General features: G+C 39.2%; 1 protein-coding gene across 3 annotated transcripts in view; it reads left to right on the top strand.

The window, feature by feature from the left end:
• Positions 1-14,489, top strand: part of LOC127986647 (NAD(P) transhydrogenase, mitochondrial) — a 38,900-nt gene extending 24,411 nt beyond the window's left edge. For all 3 annotated transcript variants that reach the window (XM_052588968.1, XM_052588966.1, XM_052588967.1), the window contains 7 exons: positions 1,068-1,228; positions 2,385-2,564; positions 3,371-3,530; positions 6,006-6,087; positions 10,225-10,343; positions 10,427-10,542; positions 12,930-14,489. In XM_052588968.1, coding sequence (XP_052444928.1) covers positions 1,068-1,228; positions 2,385-2,564; positions 3,371-3,530; positions 6,006-6,087; positions 10,225-10,343; positions 10,427-10,542; positions 12,930-13,070 — 959 coding nt within the window. In that variant the 3' untranslated portion in view covers positions 13,071-14,489. The remainder of the gene's footprint in view (positions 1-1,067; positions 1,229-2,384; positions 2,565-3,370; positions 3,531-6,005; positions 6,088-10,224; positions 10,344-10,426; positions 10,543-12,929) is intronic.
• The last annotated feature ends 1,913 nt before the right edge of the window (positions 14,490-16,402 follow it).

The raw sequence follows: 16,402 nt of genomic DNA on the forward strand, positions 1-16,402 counted from the left end.
TTTGTGGAGGATGTTGATGATTGTCTTCTGGACAACTGTCAAGTCAGTAGTTTTTTCCATTATTGTGGTTGCATGTTCTAAACTAACCCAAGAGGTACCCAGTATTTATAAACTAATAAAGAGATTTTTGAGATACTGAATTTTGTAATTTCCTAAGCTGTAATTCGTAACCATTAGAATATAAAATAAAAAATAAGAAACCTCTTGAAATATTTCAATTTGTGTGCAATGAATCTAAAATATAAGAAAGTCTGCTTTCTTTAATTCAATTACAATAAATGAAAACCTTTTCCATGATATTCAAATTTTGAGATGCACCTGTTTTTAATTATTGAAATCAAGGCCTTGCACTAGGGTTATTGTGGTTTAGTTTCATTTATATTTATCGTGCAGCCCTGTTAGAAATCTTAATGTCATGGATCTAGGTCCTCCTTGTCTGGTGCGGCTTTGTTTGTTAACTCACAGGCCCACCGGTGCCACACATGCCTCATGTTTAAAGCTTGGCCAGGCGGAACCTCTCAGAATTTGGCACTGATTAGTCCCTCCGCCCCCCAGTCATTTTCCACTTGTCCCTCAAAGCTGGAACGCATTATCTTCAGGAGCTTTCCCATTCCTCCACCACTACCAATGCTCTGAAGCCTGCAGTCCTAAACTGATAAAGCAGATTAGAAGTCTCATTTGTATCCTTGTGAGTTTTTCTTTCAGCCTAAAATTGGAGTCAGTGTAGAGTACTGTACATAATCGCCCAGTCCAACGGTTTCGCTAACTTGTTACGCAGCACAACACCTACTGAATTTTTCCTGTACACATACTTGTCTTGCACTGATGATATGTCTTGTACATATTATTATAGTTTACAGAGCGCTAGCAGCTGCCTAAAGTGCACTTACACAACTGCATGTCATGTTGTTAACTTTTTTTTTTTTTCAAGGAAGTTTCTCGTTTCCAAGAAGTTCTTACCCTAATTTTATTTCGCTCATCGTATTCCCAAAGAGCACATGGTGTCCGTTGTACGTGCTAACCCACTTTTTGTGTTGCTCTCCTCACTTGACTTTTTCCTCGTGCAGGTCTCCTGAACTCCGCTCCCCTTATGCTTCCTGGTCGTCATGCACTGAATGCCACTCTCATGGCAGCCAGTGTGGGCGGCATGATCCCCTACATGCTGGATCCCAGCTATACCACTGGCCTGACCTGCCTGGGCTCTGTGTCTGCACTCTCTGCCGTCATGGTAAGGGATTCACAATCCTGCAAAATTGTATTATATTTTTTTTGGACAGATTATCTTTTATTAATTTGAGTGTTTTTCGGTGGTTTAGATGTGGTGTTTTTTGTTTGCCGTTTTGTTTTTGTCAGTTTATTTTTGATTGTTTGTTTTTTTATTATTTTGTTCTATTGTGATGTATATAAAATCATTTGAAAAAAGTAATAATTTATCAATAATTTAATAAATTATCAATAATATAATAAGTTTTTAAATGTGTATGGTTTGAAGTCCTTTTTCTTATGCATTTTTCGGTGAAATTACGCAGCTAAATTGTTTTGAGGGAGTCTGTTGTATATGTGTGTGTGTGTGTGTGTGTGTGTGTGTGTGTGTGTATACACGCACACATATATACTGTATATATATTTTAAGAACAGCATGACATGGGTAAATGCAGCTCATGAAACCCAAATCCCTTTGGCTTTAGTTATATTTATTTATTTTATATAATCCATAAGACCACACCACCATATGATGACATATCATGAAAATTCCAAGGGAAGGCTTTTGGAGTTCTGGTAAACATTGGCGTCATGGGGCTTTCATAATTTGTCAATCAGGAAGTCGACATTTTTTATATTGCATAGATCCTATTACCTCCATAAAGATAAACAGTCACCTGCAGTATGGTGTCTGGCTCTTTTTACAGTGATTATTCTTAAAGTGTCCGTCTTTCTGCTTGTTCGTAGGTATTTTTTTACATGATGCATGGTAGCTGGCTTTGTTTAGGCCTGTTCCCTGAAGGAAAGTACATTGTTTAATAATACAGGGATGATATCACGGACGAGTGAAACGAATACTGTGTTTTGACAAACGCCTTAATTGAAGCCCATTGCAACCAAATCTGTGTTGAAATATGTTGCTCTGGCGTGCACTATATCACATTTCCTGTTTGCATCATCACCCAGTGTGTAAATGAACACACTCGTTTTATAAAAATGAACCATGTGTACAATGCTCATACCTCAGGCTTGTGATTTTTCCTTTTAGTGGACTTTCTTTAAATGATGGAATTGAGTTACTGTTGTGCTTTGCTCACTTGTCATTACCGTAACCTTTGATCTCCACTCTTTTTTTCTCTCTCTGACCCGCTTTCTGACCTCGCTTTTCATTTTCTTTGTAGGGCCTGACCCTGACAGCTGCCATCGGAGGGGCTGACATGCCCGTGGTGATCACCGTGCTAAACAGCTATTCTGGCTGGGCCCTGTGTGCTGAAGGCTTCCTGCTCAATAACAACTTGCTGACTATTGTGGGTGCCCTCATTGGCTCTTCTGGAGCCATCCTCTCCTACATCATGTGTGTGGTAAGTTCACCTCTTTTATGAAGTAGTTTTGTGCTCATTGTATTTGGAATGGTTTATGGTAGTCTAGAAATTGTGGTTGTCATTTGTCTTAGAAACTAACAGTGGCAATGTTTTTTCCAGCCCATGAATTCTAAATATTAATTCAAAGAGTATGTATTATTTTAATGAAAAAAACACACACGCACACAAATTAAATTTTAAATGTGTATATATGAATGTACACTACCAGTCTACCAGATTTTGAGTTTATTTTATCAGCAGTACAGCAAATATTGTGACATTGGTAGTACACTTTTAAAATAACTTTGCAGTTTTCATTTATTTCTGTCAAGCGAGGCTGAATTTTCAGCAGCCATTATTCCAGACTTCTCATGATCCTCCAGAAATCATTCCAATATACAGATTTTGTGCTCAAGAAACATTTCTTATTAAACAACTGTGCTGCTTAATATTTTGTGGAAACCATCAAAGACTGGATGTTCCTGTTATAATGACTCCCATCACTTGTACCACAGTGGGACTTGAGAATTCAACATCATGGTTTAGTTAAAAATTGTAAGTTTAGTTTAGTCAAATGGTATTATTTTACATGTATCCACTTTTATTTTTCCTTCTCATGCAAATTGCACTTGAGTCATTTTGGCTGTCTGGCTGACTTGCTTAATATCCTATAAATAATGTCTAAATGTTGTATAGAGACACATTTTCTTGACGCAGTCTTTTTTTACTTTGCTGAGAGGTGGACTTCGTAATCTGCAATCCTGATTTCCAAACTCTGGGTATTTATTTTATTTTTTTCTCGCTAGGCCATGAACCGCTCACTGGCAAACGTCATTCTGGGTGGCTACGGCACCTCATCCACCGGCACAGGCAAGCCCATGGAGATCACAGGTACCCACACTGAGGTCAACGTGGATCAGTCGGTGGAGATAATCAGGGAGGCTCAGAATATCATCATCGTTCCAGGTAATGGAGGCCCTTTGTAGCCTTGCACATCTGAAACTTCGTTTCAACTAGATCTGGAGCAAACCATCAGCGACTTCAAACGATCCTTTATGTTATGTCTGTTAAAGCAACCTCTCTTCACACCCATTACATCACTGGTAATTTTCTGACCCCTCCTGTGTGGGATAAACCCCCCAGAATGCACCCTGAGGCCTGCTGGGGCTTGTTCTAAGGTGGTCTTGAAGTCTAACTTGTTTTTTGAAGCCATAGACCCATTCGTGTGCACTTTTTATCTGTCTGTTTGGGCTCAACTTCTCCTCTGCTTGTTTTTTTTTTTTTTGCGGTTGGCCTCCCGTGGCATTGTTCGTGTGAGGAGGGTGATGTCAGGTTTTCTCTTCTGGCAGGGTCGTGCCACGTTTCTTTGCCCAGATACAGGATGTGTCGGATGAACTTTAACTGTGTTTACCTTTTAATACAAGTTCAGTTGGCAAATAAATATTTAGTCAGACTTAAATATTTTTCTGTGGCTGGTTCTTAGCAGGGGCCTCCGTAATGTCTTTTAGCAATGGCAGCGACTTTCATGCTGCTTTGTTCTCCGCAACGCACTGTTTTATAGTTGTTTTATGGTCTGACAGCAGGTCGAGAAGAGGCAACAGGACAGTGGAAAAGATGAGCGGTAAGATGTGGGAATATGAACAGAAAGAAAAGGAGAAATGATAGCAAACAGCGCAGAGTAAACAAGATTGCAGGGCCAAGCACAACAGAGACGGACCCTTTTATTTAAAACAAATGGCTGTCCAACAGGCTCTGAGGCATCCAAATTTTTCTCTCTTGACCGTTGCCTGTTAAGCCACTGACAAGATGTCTGAGAAAGTGCTATGTTCACTGACAACAAAGGTCTGACCACCATGAGCACTGTGGTCTATTGGTTTGAGCCGCAAAGGGATGAGAAATTTTTGCACCAAATGGTTATAAAATTTAAGTTCATAAGTTTAAGGACCCGAATAGTGAGGTCAAAATATAAATATAATGTAGGTCTAGAAAAAATCGTAATTAAACCAGCACATATCGGCCATCGGCTGACGGCTATAGAAAAACCCACATCGGTCGATCTCTAGTAAATATTTACATTAAATATTCAACTCTCATTAATGGAGATGAGCACAAATATAGGTGTGACTTGGACTCGTTAAAGACCAGTCATGCCACTGCATTCTGAATTGTTTGTAAAGGTTTGACTGCGTGATGGAAGTCCAGCTTGAAGAGAATTGCAGTAATCCAGCCTAGAAATGATGAGGGCCTGGACAAGAAGTTGTGCAGCATGCTCCGTTAGAAAGGGCCTGATCTTTCCCATGTTGTGAAATGCAAACCTGCAAGATCTAGCATTTTTTGCAAAGTGTTTTTTGAAAGTCAGTTGGTCATCAAAAATTACACCAAGATTTCTGACTGAACTTGATGGGTTAATTGTTGATGGACCTAACTGACATTGAAGTACTGGACTGCTAAATAACACATAATTGAACCCACTTAAATTTTCTCCACTCATTCGCTGCTAAATCCATCCATCAACCTCCGTTGTCTGTCCATTTTGAATGGGGTTCCCTTTACTGCTCAGTCTTTACACTGAGTAAGCAATGGCCTTGTTTCCGTTTTCGTTTAATTTAAGTAGTCATAGTTAGTTTAGTTGATTGACATCTGTGAAAACATTTAAGACTTTTCTGTTTAAGCTTGAAGTCAGCCAACCATGGCTGTTTTCCAAAGGAGAAATGTCTTTTTGTTTAAAAAAAAGAGCTGTAAAGAAATCATTAGAAGTGAGGAGGGTTAGCCGGCATGCACCATGGCTTGTTTAAGCAGGAGGATATGAAGGCTGTTGTGACAAGCCTATCAAAAGGTGTCAGCAGTAACTGAGGCTTTAAAATGACTGACATGAGGAATTTACATTAGTTTTTTCCTTACTGTAACTTCTAAATTGGTTATTGATGGCATCAGTAAGTCTTTGTGGCACAGTACTTTTTCCGATCCAAGTTCAGTTAATTCTATGCTGCTTTCAAACTACACCAAGGGTGTAAAAATAAACACTTTTGTGAAATATTATTACAAATTCTAGCACCGCCTTCTAGATTAATCAAAGATGTATTTCAACATGAAGCAATTTCCTCCTCTTGTTTTTCTGTTTGTTTATAATCCTGCAGGTCATTCAAGTTTGAATTATTTCATCTGTGAATAACAAATGTGTGGCAGCAGGTCTCTTGTTTGCCTTACTTTTCAAAACAGATTTTTTCTATTGTTTATAAGTCGGGATTATTTATTGAGGTAAAATCAATTCACATGACACATTTTGAAAAAAGATGAGCTATGATTACTAAAAATATAAAAATGTGTCTGGTTCATGCAGAGTTCATTAGAGTTTTCCCAAATTGAGTTTCCTAGGCGACTGGTTTTTGCATGTCAGTTTAGGTTTGTTCCTCATTTTAATTGCTGTGTCTTTTACTTCAGGTTATGGGCTGTGTGCAGCGAAAGCTCAGTATCCTATTGCTGATCTCGTCAAGTCACTGACTGAGCAGGGCAAGAAAGTCAGGTAAGAAATATTCAAACATCTACAGTCATTTTCAAATCTTAACTGCTGAAGTCATTCGACACCTTTATTAAGCCACGTGTGCACCACAAGATCCAGGATACCAGGATAAAGCAATCCGTTAACATTTCCCATTCATCTCAGTGGCGGATGCAGGACACCCCTTAATAGTATACAGTGTCCTATGAATTATTGAACTGGATGACATTTGGAATCTCCCTTTTCTTTTCCTTTCTTTTTCTCTGTTGCTTCTTCTAATTCCGATGTGTGTTTTTCCACTGCATGAAATGTTTAAGTAGAAAAGCAATTAAAAAAAAATATATAAGTCAAAATAAATGTTATCTATTAAATTATCATTTGTTTTTAAATCAAAATGTGATTTCTGTGAATTTCTCAGACATTTGATAAAGTCGATCAAACATTTCGCCTTATAGTTTAGCCTGTGTAAGTTTTAGTTTCTCTGAGGGGGTCTAAGTTGCCTCAGTACCGCATGGGTGAGTGTTTGAACTCACTAGTTGCAGGTCAGTCTGGGGATCCTCTGAATGGCAGGCTACTCTCTGTTTCTCTCTGCATGTCAGACTCCTCCATTTCAAAGAGTGCCTTTTGAATATCGTCATTCAGTTGCTCTATTGTCTGGGGCTTTTGTTGCCTCTCCAGTGTTACGTGTAATGCCCTGTGATCTGAGAGCGCAGTGTACCCCAGGCCTCCCAGTGCTGTGAAAGAGCCGGTGAAGAACGGAGCGACAGGTGCAGGCTACGCAATACTTTCCACAGTCCCGGTGACACCTCTCAGGTTGCAGGGCGTGGAAAGACCGTGTGCCTGATGGTCTGACCCTAGAGATGCTTCAACAACCATGAGCTTTCAGTATTTTTAAAAGTTTCTCATGTTGAGACTGTCGAGACTCATTTGAATCTTGCCACCCTCATATAAGTAGTAGTAAAATTATCTATAATGCCTTGTGTGAGCAAGCCATTAGTTTTGGGTTTCCTTTTGTTTTCAATGGTAGTTTGTCAAGTCACAAATTTTAAGAGTCTGGTAAAAATTCCACCAGTTTTGCAGATTAATCGGCACCGATAATTGATTGCTAGCGGAACTAGTGCTATTATTTGTATTTTTTTTTTTTTTATAAAAAAAATACAAGTTTAAATTTCATAGGTTTCTTCTGATAGCATTAGTTAATAAACTATGAGCTAACTTTAATCATCACTGTAATTAGTTATTAATTATTACACTATTAATAATTATTCATGTTTTTTTTTATTGAATTACAAAGTATGGTTGAAGTATGGTTGATTAATCGCCTTGGTCAGTGTGGTCCAACCTAGCTATTGGTATCGGTAATGTCCACTATCAGGTGACCTCCTTCTGTAATAAAATAAATCAAAGTTTTCTATGAATATTTCAATTAGGTATATTTATTTGAAAATGTGTGTCCATGAATTATTTTAATAACATTTTTATTTTGGACTCATACATTCACATTGCTTTGTAGCCCTCATATGGACAACACAAGTTCAAGTTCCGACGTTTCCTAATACTGTAATGTTTCTCGCTCCCCATCTCTTCCTGTCCTCATCTCTATTAAAGCAGCAAGAAGTCCAAATGAGAGACATTGGCAATCCTTTGTAAACAGGCATCTGATTTGAATGTACTCTTCACAAGGCTACAGCTGACCGCTTTGGCTCCATTTATGATTTTCCTTTGCCCCTTTTTTATTTTTATTTTCCCATCCTCACACTGGATGGTGTCAATTCTTTTGTTGTCTGGTCCCCACTAGATAGTGGTTGTCGGCGCTAGCCTGGTTTCACCACACTCTTGGCAGTCAGAAGTGTCAATTATGATGTCATCTGTGACTCTGTGATTTTTCATTAAGCCATTCCCTCACACAAATGCTTTTTAATCATTCCCAGAATCCCATGATGTGCTGCCAACCCGTTTAATACACTTGAGCAATGAAGTACTGGTCAGCAACTTGGTCACAAAGTGGTCAACCATGCATGCTTTTCTCAAAAGCAGATTGCCGATGATGGAGATTGTTGTGTGCTGCATCAGATTATCATTCCCTGCAACTTTCTTGTCTTCTTCAAGACAGTTTCCCATAATGCAATTTGTGGGGTACTTAAATAGTCACTTGTACACTTATTTAATTCAGCTGCCACCTTGTCAGATCCATAACCTATAAGCTAGATTCCTGTGTTCTCTCTCTAGAGCTGCGGGCACTGTGTGTTTGTGGAGGAGAGATGCAGACCGGAAGCTTGTGTAATTTTCATTCATTCGTTTGATCTGAGAGCCCAACAGCTGCTGCCAATTAGAGCATTTGCAGTTGATTAGAAGGGGAGATGGGTGGCCAAAGAGTGGACAGATTAGGTAGCGCACCCGCCGCTCTCCCCCTCGCTCTCTTTGGGATAATTGGCTCGTGGTGTCGCCCTGTCAAGAGGACAGTGGGTAGAACTGACACGGTGTAAACTCTCCTTATCATTCCTATTAAGTTTCTGTCCTTTTGTCTCTCCATAAAGATTATTACGCTCGTTTTTGGAAAGATTTGGTTCATTGAAAGGAGTCCGAATCTCCTCTGGGCTGGAAGGTAGTGCTTGAAAAGAATCCCTTTTTTCTTCCAGAGCGTGTGTTGGTTCAGTGCGGTGAAACGTGGTGCAATGGTAATGGGAATAGCTGAACGGCTGGGCTGGTTTGGATGGCAGAACTGAGCTTGGATTCATTGTCCACCCAGACTGTTTTTCGCACACAGCTGCAGCTTATGTAAGCCAACGTCAGAGTTGATTGACAAACCCCATGTCTTGAATGTTTCGAGGCCTGTCCGCTAAGTATATTTCCTCTTAGTTTATTATTGAACATGTTTTTTCCTCATTTCCTTTTTGACAAACGAGTTTACATTTAAAGGAAGCTGATGAACAGATGTCGGATTTGATGGAAAGCAACTGCAAGCATGACATGATCCTTTTCCCCCCCGAGTAGACACTTGTTAGACAAATAGCAACCATCATTTGAAAGTCTACTTCTCTCGAGAAAATGGATGAGAAAATAATTGACAAAATGGAAGTGTAAAATAAAACACAATGTGAGATCAAGTAGTGTATAAATGCTGCACAAATTGGCCTGAATGCTCCGGAAATGGACTAATTATGAAGTAAACAACTCTGACATGTTAATTCGAACAAGATCGGAAGTGGGCTGGTTGTAGTGACTGCTTAGGTCAGGTAAATTGGTAAAAGGTGCACAACCATGCTTGCCATCCTTATACGAAGAGTTATTTTATGGAAGCTGTGTAGCTGATTTAAATGAATTATTATAAATATATATATATTCTGAGATCTTTTGGTGCTTTAGTAAATTACTTTTTATTTTATTTATTTTTTTTATAATCTTTAAGTAACATACTTTTTATTTTTGTATGTTAATCATTCTAAAAAATGTTTCCAGGCCTTCCCTTGGGGTTTTGTCTTTTGTGGTCTTTTGATTTGAATGCTTTTTATTTTATTGTAACTGATGACCTGGCTTTGGTGGTTGCTTATAGTTGCCATACATGTCTTGTGCAGAGCTGTTTGGATAAAGTTCCTACTATTTTTTTTAAAAACCATGAAAGGGTTATTTAAAATCACAAAATATGACATTCCTGGCTTTAATCATCTGTTAAGGTAAACATACAATTTTTTTTTTTTTATATTGGTTACTTTTTGGTAGTGAGTTTGGTCCCCTATACCTTTTGAACCTGAAATAGTGCAATCCTCAAATAAAAATGTAGAAAAGCAAAAAAAAAAAAAAAAAAAAAAGCAGGCATATCACTTCCTGTGTCTCTTCTAAGCCTGTTGGCTGTGATCTTCTGTTTTTACAGTGAAGTCGTAAAGCTGCCCACGTGCCCTGGGGGTCCAATAGTCTTCCTCAAGACATTTCCCCTTAGCTCATGCACTTTACTACTTCTGGCATTAAAAAGATACCTTCAGCCGCTGCTTATTTCCTTCTCTCTTAACCTCTTGCCAAACCCTGACCCCTACCCCAAAGCACTCCTGCTTAACTGTGTTCAAAGACTCTGCTAATGCTTTATTTGGATGCCATATGTGTATCAGGCGATCTAAGAGGTCACTGATCTGGTGTGTGTGTGTGTGTGTGTGTGTGTGTGTTCAGGTTTGGAATCCACCCTGTGGCTGGTCGTATGCCAGGCCAACTGAACGTTCTGCTGGCTGAAGCTGGTGTGCCATATGATATTGTGCTGGAGATGGAGGAGATCAATGAAGACTTCCCTGGTATGATATACATTTTTGGTGGGTTTTTTTGGTGTCATTTGTGGGATATAAAATCTATAATCGTGCTTTCCATTGTTTTTCAGAAACTGACCTGGTTTTGGTAATTGGAGCTAATGACACCGTTAACTCAGCGGCCCAGGAGGACCCCAACTCCATCATTGCTGGCATGCCTGTTTTGGAAGTCTGGAAGTCCAAGCAGGTGAGCATCCTATAAGTTGTTTATGCCAGGCAACTTTTAAATATAAATTAAAGAAATGTATTTGGCAAGGGCACATTAAATTGATCAAATGGCATATTTCTGCTGCGCGGTACGGTACGGTACAGCATAGCTCGGCACGGTTTGCATTTCCACTGCAGTTTATTATCGCTTTAGAGTGGGCGGGATTATTCACATGTCATTATTCACATTCTGTGCCACCCTTAACTGCCGAGACTCTTGAAAAAAATTTCGCATTTCGCGTCGCCCCATCAAGCTCTCTCTGGATCCGCTCCTCTGCTATCACCAAGAGGAACTTCTGTACTTCTGCTACGGACAAACAATTTTGGGGTTTTTATAAAAAGGTGCACTCATTCAAAACACTTCAAATCGAGCTGTTCTTTTGTGTTTGTGTCGCAAGTTCAGTGATGCAAGTAGGGAAGTTTCTCTCCGGCCAATCAGTGATCAGCAGAGTTTTTACACATCACATTTTGGTTTTGGTACAGTTTACTTGGAACCTCAACTGAGGTGGTACTAAAAAAAGTACCAGGTACTGTATCCAGTAGAAAACCCCCCAAAAGTGAACCGTACTGAGCCATACCTTGCCGTACCATGCAGTAGAAAAGTGGCAAAGAAATGTATAATTTGACAAAAGATTTCTATTTCCAGTAATAGTCTTGTCTTCAAAGAATCCTGAAAAAAATCTCTCAGATTCCACAAAAAATGTTGAGTAGCACCAAATCAACATTAAAATAATTTCTATAGTATCACGTGACCCTGAACACTGGAGTAATGGCTGTTGTAAATTCATCTTAGCCATCACAATAATAAAATCACATTTTAAAATATATCAAAATAAAACGCTTGTTTAAATTGGTAATAATCTTTCACAATACTAGCATTTTTACTGTATTTTGAGTCGAATAAATGCAGCTTTGGTGAGCTGAATGACCAAAAAAAACTAACAGAACAGTGTACATGACATACTCATACCCCGTATGTATCAGGCTTTACTTTTATGGCCTAGCCAGAATAAAGCATTGTAATACAGACCATTCCTCACTCTCCCACCCAGAGCGATATGAAAATCTCCATCCCATCCCCACAGCTGGCTCCCACTGTAACCATGCTTTGGTCCAGGTGTACTGTATCTCCAGCAAGACAAGCCTCACGCTGCTTTCATTAGCGCTGACTCGCTCGGTCTGGAATGATGACATTTCAGAGCATCCGACCGATACTTTCCCTAAAATGTGGGGCTGGTGTGCCTCACCACATGACAGGCCCATTGTGGCCAAACCTTCTCTAGGGAAATCACTCGGAGTACTGGGGCTTGACGTTTGCGAATGTGTAAATAAGTCGACCTTCTCCCACAAGTAATTGCTTGTAGCTTGTTAACCTGTTCCATAATTCCATATGGAATTATGCAAACTCTAGCGCTTTGAACCAAAGCCTTCCTAATTTGTAGCAACTTGTAAGTGTAGCCAAGTCTCAGAGAGGGAACTTGACCAACTTAGAACAGTGACGCTCTTGATGACACAATAGTGCGGCCGAATTCGAAGTTTCCCTGTCAATCGTCTCCGTTGGTTTTGATATCCTCAATCTCGTGTAACATCCACACTACTGATTGCTCCCAGCCTTGTTAAAGACCTTCATGTGTAACCTCATCCCCAAATGAAACCAGCTGCCCTATGAATAATTTAACAAAAGGTTGTTGTTCTGTCCTGGGGGATGCTGAGCCTGGGTAAAGTGGTCATGTGACTCTTTGAGAAATGAAGATGGGTGTGTCTGAACGCTGTCCCAATCACCTGGCTGGCATTGAACATCTGCAGGGCTTTTGAGGGACAGATGATGATATTAAAAGGATCCGGCTGCTGATTTTGAAGTCTCAAGATGAGGGTCATTTCATTCCAAAAATCTTTCAGTGTATTGAATAACACTAAAACTAGACCAGCAACAAGGGCTCTCCTTTCTGGTTTAACTTATTCAGTTACCAAATGTTCTCCTTCCCAAACAGATGCTCCCAATCAAAGTGCTGCTCTCGACAACTTTCCCAGAAACTGCTCAGCCTAAAATGTGGTGTTCAAAACACTAATGACTCTTAATTTTGTAAATGGCAGATACTTAAATAACCATTACATGTTGGAAGTACAGGCTCTTTTTGCACCCTCTTATACAAATCCTAAAACCTTCTCTGCCACTTCACATGCAGGTGCATGCAATGTTATTACAGGAATAATGTTGAAGAGTTTAAATTAGCTGGATCAACTCAATGGAAAAAGCCATTGGTAATTTAAGGGCAATGTACAGGGTTTTATTTGATGTGAATTTTCCAGCTACCTTTTGTTCCAGGGTAAGACAAAATGCTTCAATCTCTGCTTTTATCCCTCCAGGTCATTGTGATGAAAAGATCTCTGGGAGTTGGCTACGCCGCTGTAGACAACCCTATCTTCTACAAACCAAACACATCCATGCTTTTGGGAGATGCCAAGAAGACTTGTGATGCTCTGTCTGCCAAGGTCCGCGAGGGCTAGAGAGGAAAGAGAAGATTTGACCTTGCTTTGCACCAGATGAGTCACAGAGACGAGGAGATCGAACAAACCCAATTAACCCTTAGATCTAAATTAGCATTAATAGGATCAAGCTGTTAATGACACACTCTATGCCATTTCAATTTTGCAGTAGATATAAGTAGTTTATTCAGTACTCATCCAGTACAACATTTGTTTTTCCTTCCTATAAATGTTCTTTTTTTTTTTTTTTGGTCCCCCATTTGAATAAGTTAAAAGGAAAAAAAGCATTACAGTATCACATTAATTTGCATTAAAAAAATCAAGCTAACCAGTTATCATCTGGTTTTGTATGCATTATAGATCAGGTTTTATATAGCACAGCACTCTGTTTTTAAATCTGTTTTTGGTAGTGTTAGCATACACATGACCCATTTCTTTCAAAGCCATAAACTGTATGCTTTTTTCCCTTTTTCTTGCTTAATTGTTTATTTCTTGAGAACTTGCCATGTGCATTAATTCACCAGCTGTTGGTGTATGGTGTTGTTCAAAGATGAGAAATCAACTTTTTCAGAGGACCATTTCCAAACAATGCAATTTTTCTCTTAATGGCATGAAGCTTTGAAGGATCGTTTCTTAGATAAAGTTCTAGTGAATATCACTGAAGATTTATGCACAATCCCAAACACGTGTGGCTCCTCCATAAAATGATTTGTATTCCTGCGTGCACCACTCATAATTCAAGTGAATGTCACTGTAGCGGTGAGGTTAGTGTGAGTAGTTACCGTATATCTACCCTGTTGTCCTCCCAAATTTGTTCCCAGCAGGAATCCTCCACAGTATTTGACAGGGATTTGAACAGACGTACTGTACTTTACCCACTGGGACCTAATGGAGTAGATCCTATGAAATACAGGAACCAAGACAGACCATTACAACGACCCTACCTCTCCACAGTTTCAACCCGACCAAAACAATCCCTCACTTCCACAGTCACACACTCTTCTGCTAATGTTCACCTCGAGCTGGGCTGTGTGGGGCACGAGTAGTTTATTCCTAGATTTTGTGGATGCAGGAAGGTGGTACACCATTCTTCACAATTAAGCTTCAGTTTAGATGCTAAATTTCATCAGATTCAGGAATGTTCAATATGTGAAAAATAAGGGAATCTATTGCTGCAAGGGAAAGGAAGCAATTATCGGACACCGGTTTGGGTTAATATGGAGTTTGTGTTCCCTCCCGCCCCTTAGGATGTTTTTTTTTTATAGACCGGTTCTTGCATAGAAATAATTCAGCTTTGTCGCAATACATGGGAGGGAAGAGGGCGGGTCTTCGAATGTTTCAATGTGCCACGGTGAGGAATTAATGTCATACTGTGAAATGTTTATTCTCTCTCCACTGTATCACAGAGCATCCCTCTTAATAAACATCCTGATAAGAGAACCGATGGCACGAACGGTCATTCATTTCTCAATATTGCATGCCTTCAGTGTTGCGGGCAACACAATGCCTAGATAGGGCTGCTGAAGAAGCCACTTGCATCTTCTGATGAGGGAATATCTGTGCACAAGTGACCGTGATTACCCATTGTCAGGTTTTCCTCCCATTTATGTCTGGAGTTGAGGGTGGAGATGTTTGCTCTGATCTCAAGTCCATGTGGGTTCTTTCACATTTGCAAGAAATGGCACTCAGACATGATGGTATCTTCACGCACCTTCTCCTGATCTCTCTTAAAAGGTGAGGGATTGTTGGGAAAGTGCTTCAAAGTATCCAAACAAGCTTTAATTGATTTATTTTGAGGCAAGGTATGGGCCATTTCTGACATGGTGGGAAAAACACATTCCAGCAATTACGGTTTCATTCATTTTGGTTTTCCGTGTCTGGTCCGTCTATCAGTTAGTGCTTTATCTCTCTTAACGCCAGTGTTCTGGAGGGTCTTGTAGATGTTTGTGGTCACACTAATGAATGTGCCTGATGCTTCTGCTTGTTCGTTCTGTATAACAGTGCTGAAAGCAGATTAAATGTGTCTTCATGACCGTTCCATTATTTCCACCAAGTTATCTCCAGTGCTAAAAGTGCTGAAAAACACCAGATGAAATATGATTGGAGCTAGCTGTGCACACTGTTTCTTCACCACAATTATGACAATTACTGTGTGGTTTGTCTCTGTGATGTCAAAGGATGTGGCTTTTTTCCCCTACTGGACTGTTACTAAATCTACATTCTTGAAGATCATCACTGATGCTCCTTTGCATTGACATCTCTATTGCAGATAGAGCCTAATCCAGTTCAATAAGCTTAAAAGTGGACTCGCACCAGACCAGATTCTCACTGGAAACTACTTTTGCATACATGCATACCAATTTGGTGAGCTGCATATTTATGGAGACTGAAAACAGCTGAATTAAAAAAAAAACACCAAAGCTTTAGAGTATGGAATGTTTGAGTAATTTGGAATACGCTACAATATTTGGTGCATTCACTTTTTGAATGGAGTCAATGGGTTCTGGAACTGTAAACATTTGCATGCCAAAATCCAGCATTACTGACTTTCATATGCATGTGGATGTGGAAGAGCAGAAACCCAAGCTCATGTGAAGTTTAGCATTTTGCAGTGTTACAAACTCGCTGGTTAGAGTTTACTGAACATGAAGCCTTGTGACCAATAGAAAATCTATACGCCACGGCATGACCTTGTAGCTATATTAAAAAAAGAACATAAAATTAGAACTGCAGCGCTGTAGGAAAGTGGAGTAGATTGTATGTTTTAACATTTGGTTTTATTATTTGTGTTGTCATATAATGACCATTGCAGTGTCCAAACAAATTTTGCACGCTTAAAGTGTGATCTTTAAAGTGTTTATGGTCACATTTTCTAGCACACTAATGGTTCCAAAGCATTTCAATGCAAATCTACAAACAATAAATATTGTAATATAAATCTACAGTAATTAAATAATTGTTGGACCATTTTATGGACTCTAATTTCCAAAGTATTTTTGAAAATCCAGAAGTCTAAATTGAATTTAAACCTGAAAATGGATAGAATGTTGTATGATTTTAGACCTTTAAAAAAATTGTATGATGTAAAATAAACTTTAGATTCTACACAATAAAGGTCACTTATCAAGTTTCTAATCAACCAAGTAAATTTGTGAATGATCATGTGAATTTGATTGAGCAAAAGGAAAAATCTATTAAAGCTCATGATTCTAATATATTATATATTAATTATTAGTGGACAGGTAGGATGTTCCATGTAGTTTCTAGGTGGTCATTTACAGGTCAATACTCCATCAATATAAATCTATGGGCATTTGTATTTATTAAAAAAAGTTAAAGCTACATGATTTAGG

This window comes from Carassius gibelio, chromosome B21 (genome assembly GCF_023724105.1).
Source record: "Carassius gibelio isolate Cgi1373 ecotype wild population from Czech Republic chromosome B21, carGib1.2-hapl.c, whole genome shotgun sequence".
NCBI classification, from domain to species: domain Eukaryota; kingdom Metazoa; phylum Chordata; class Actinopteri; order Cypriniformes; family Cyprinidae; genus Carassius; species Carassius gibelio.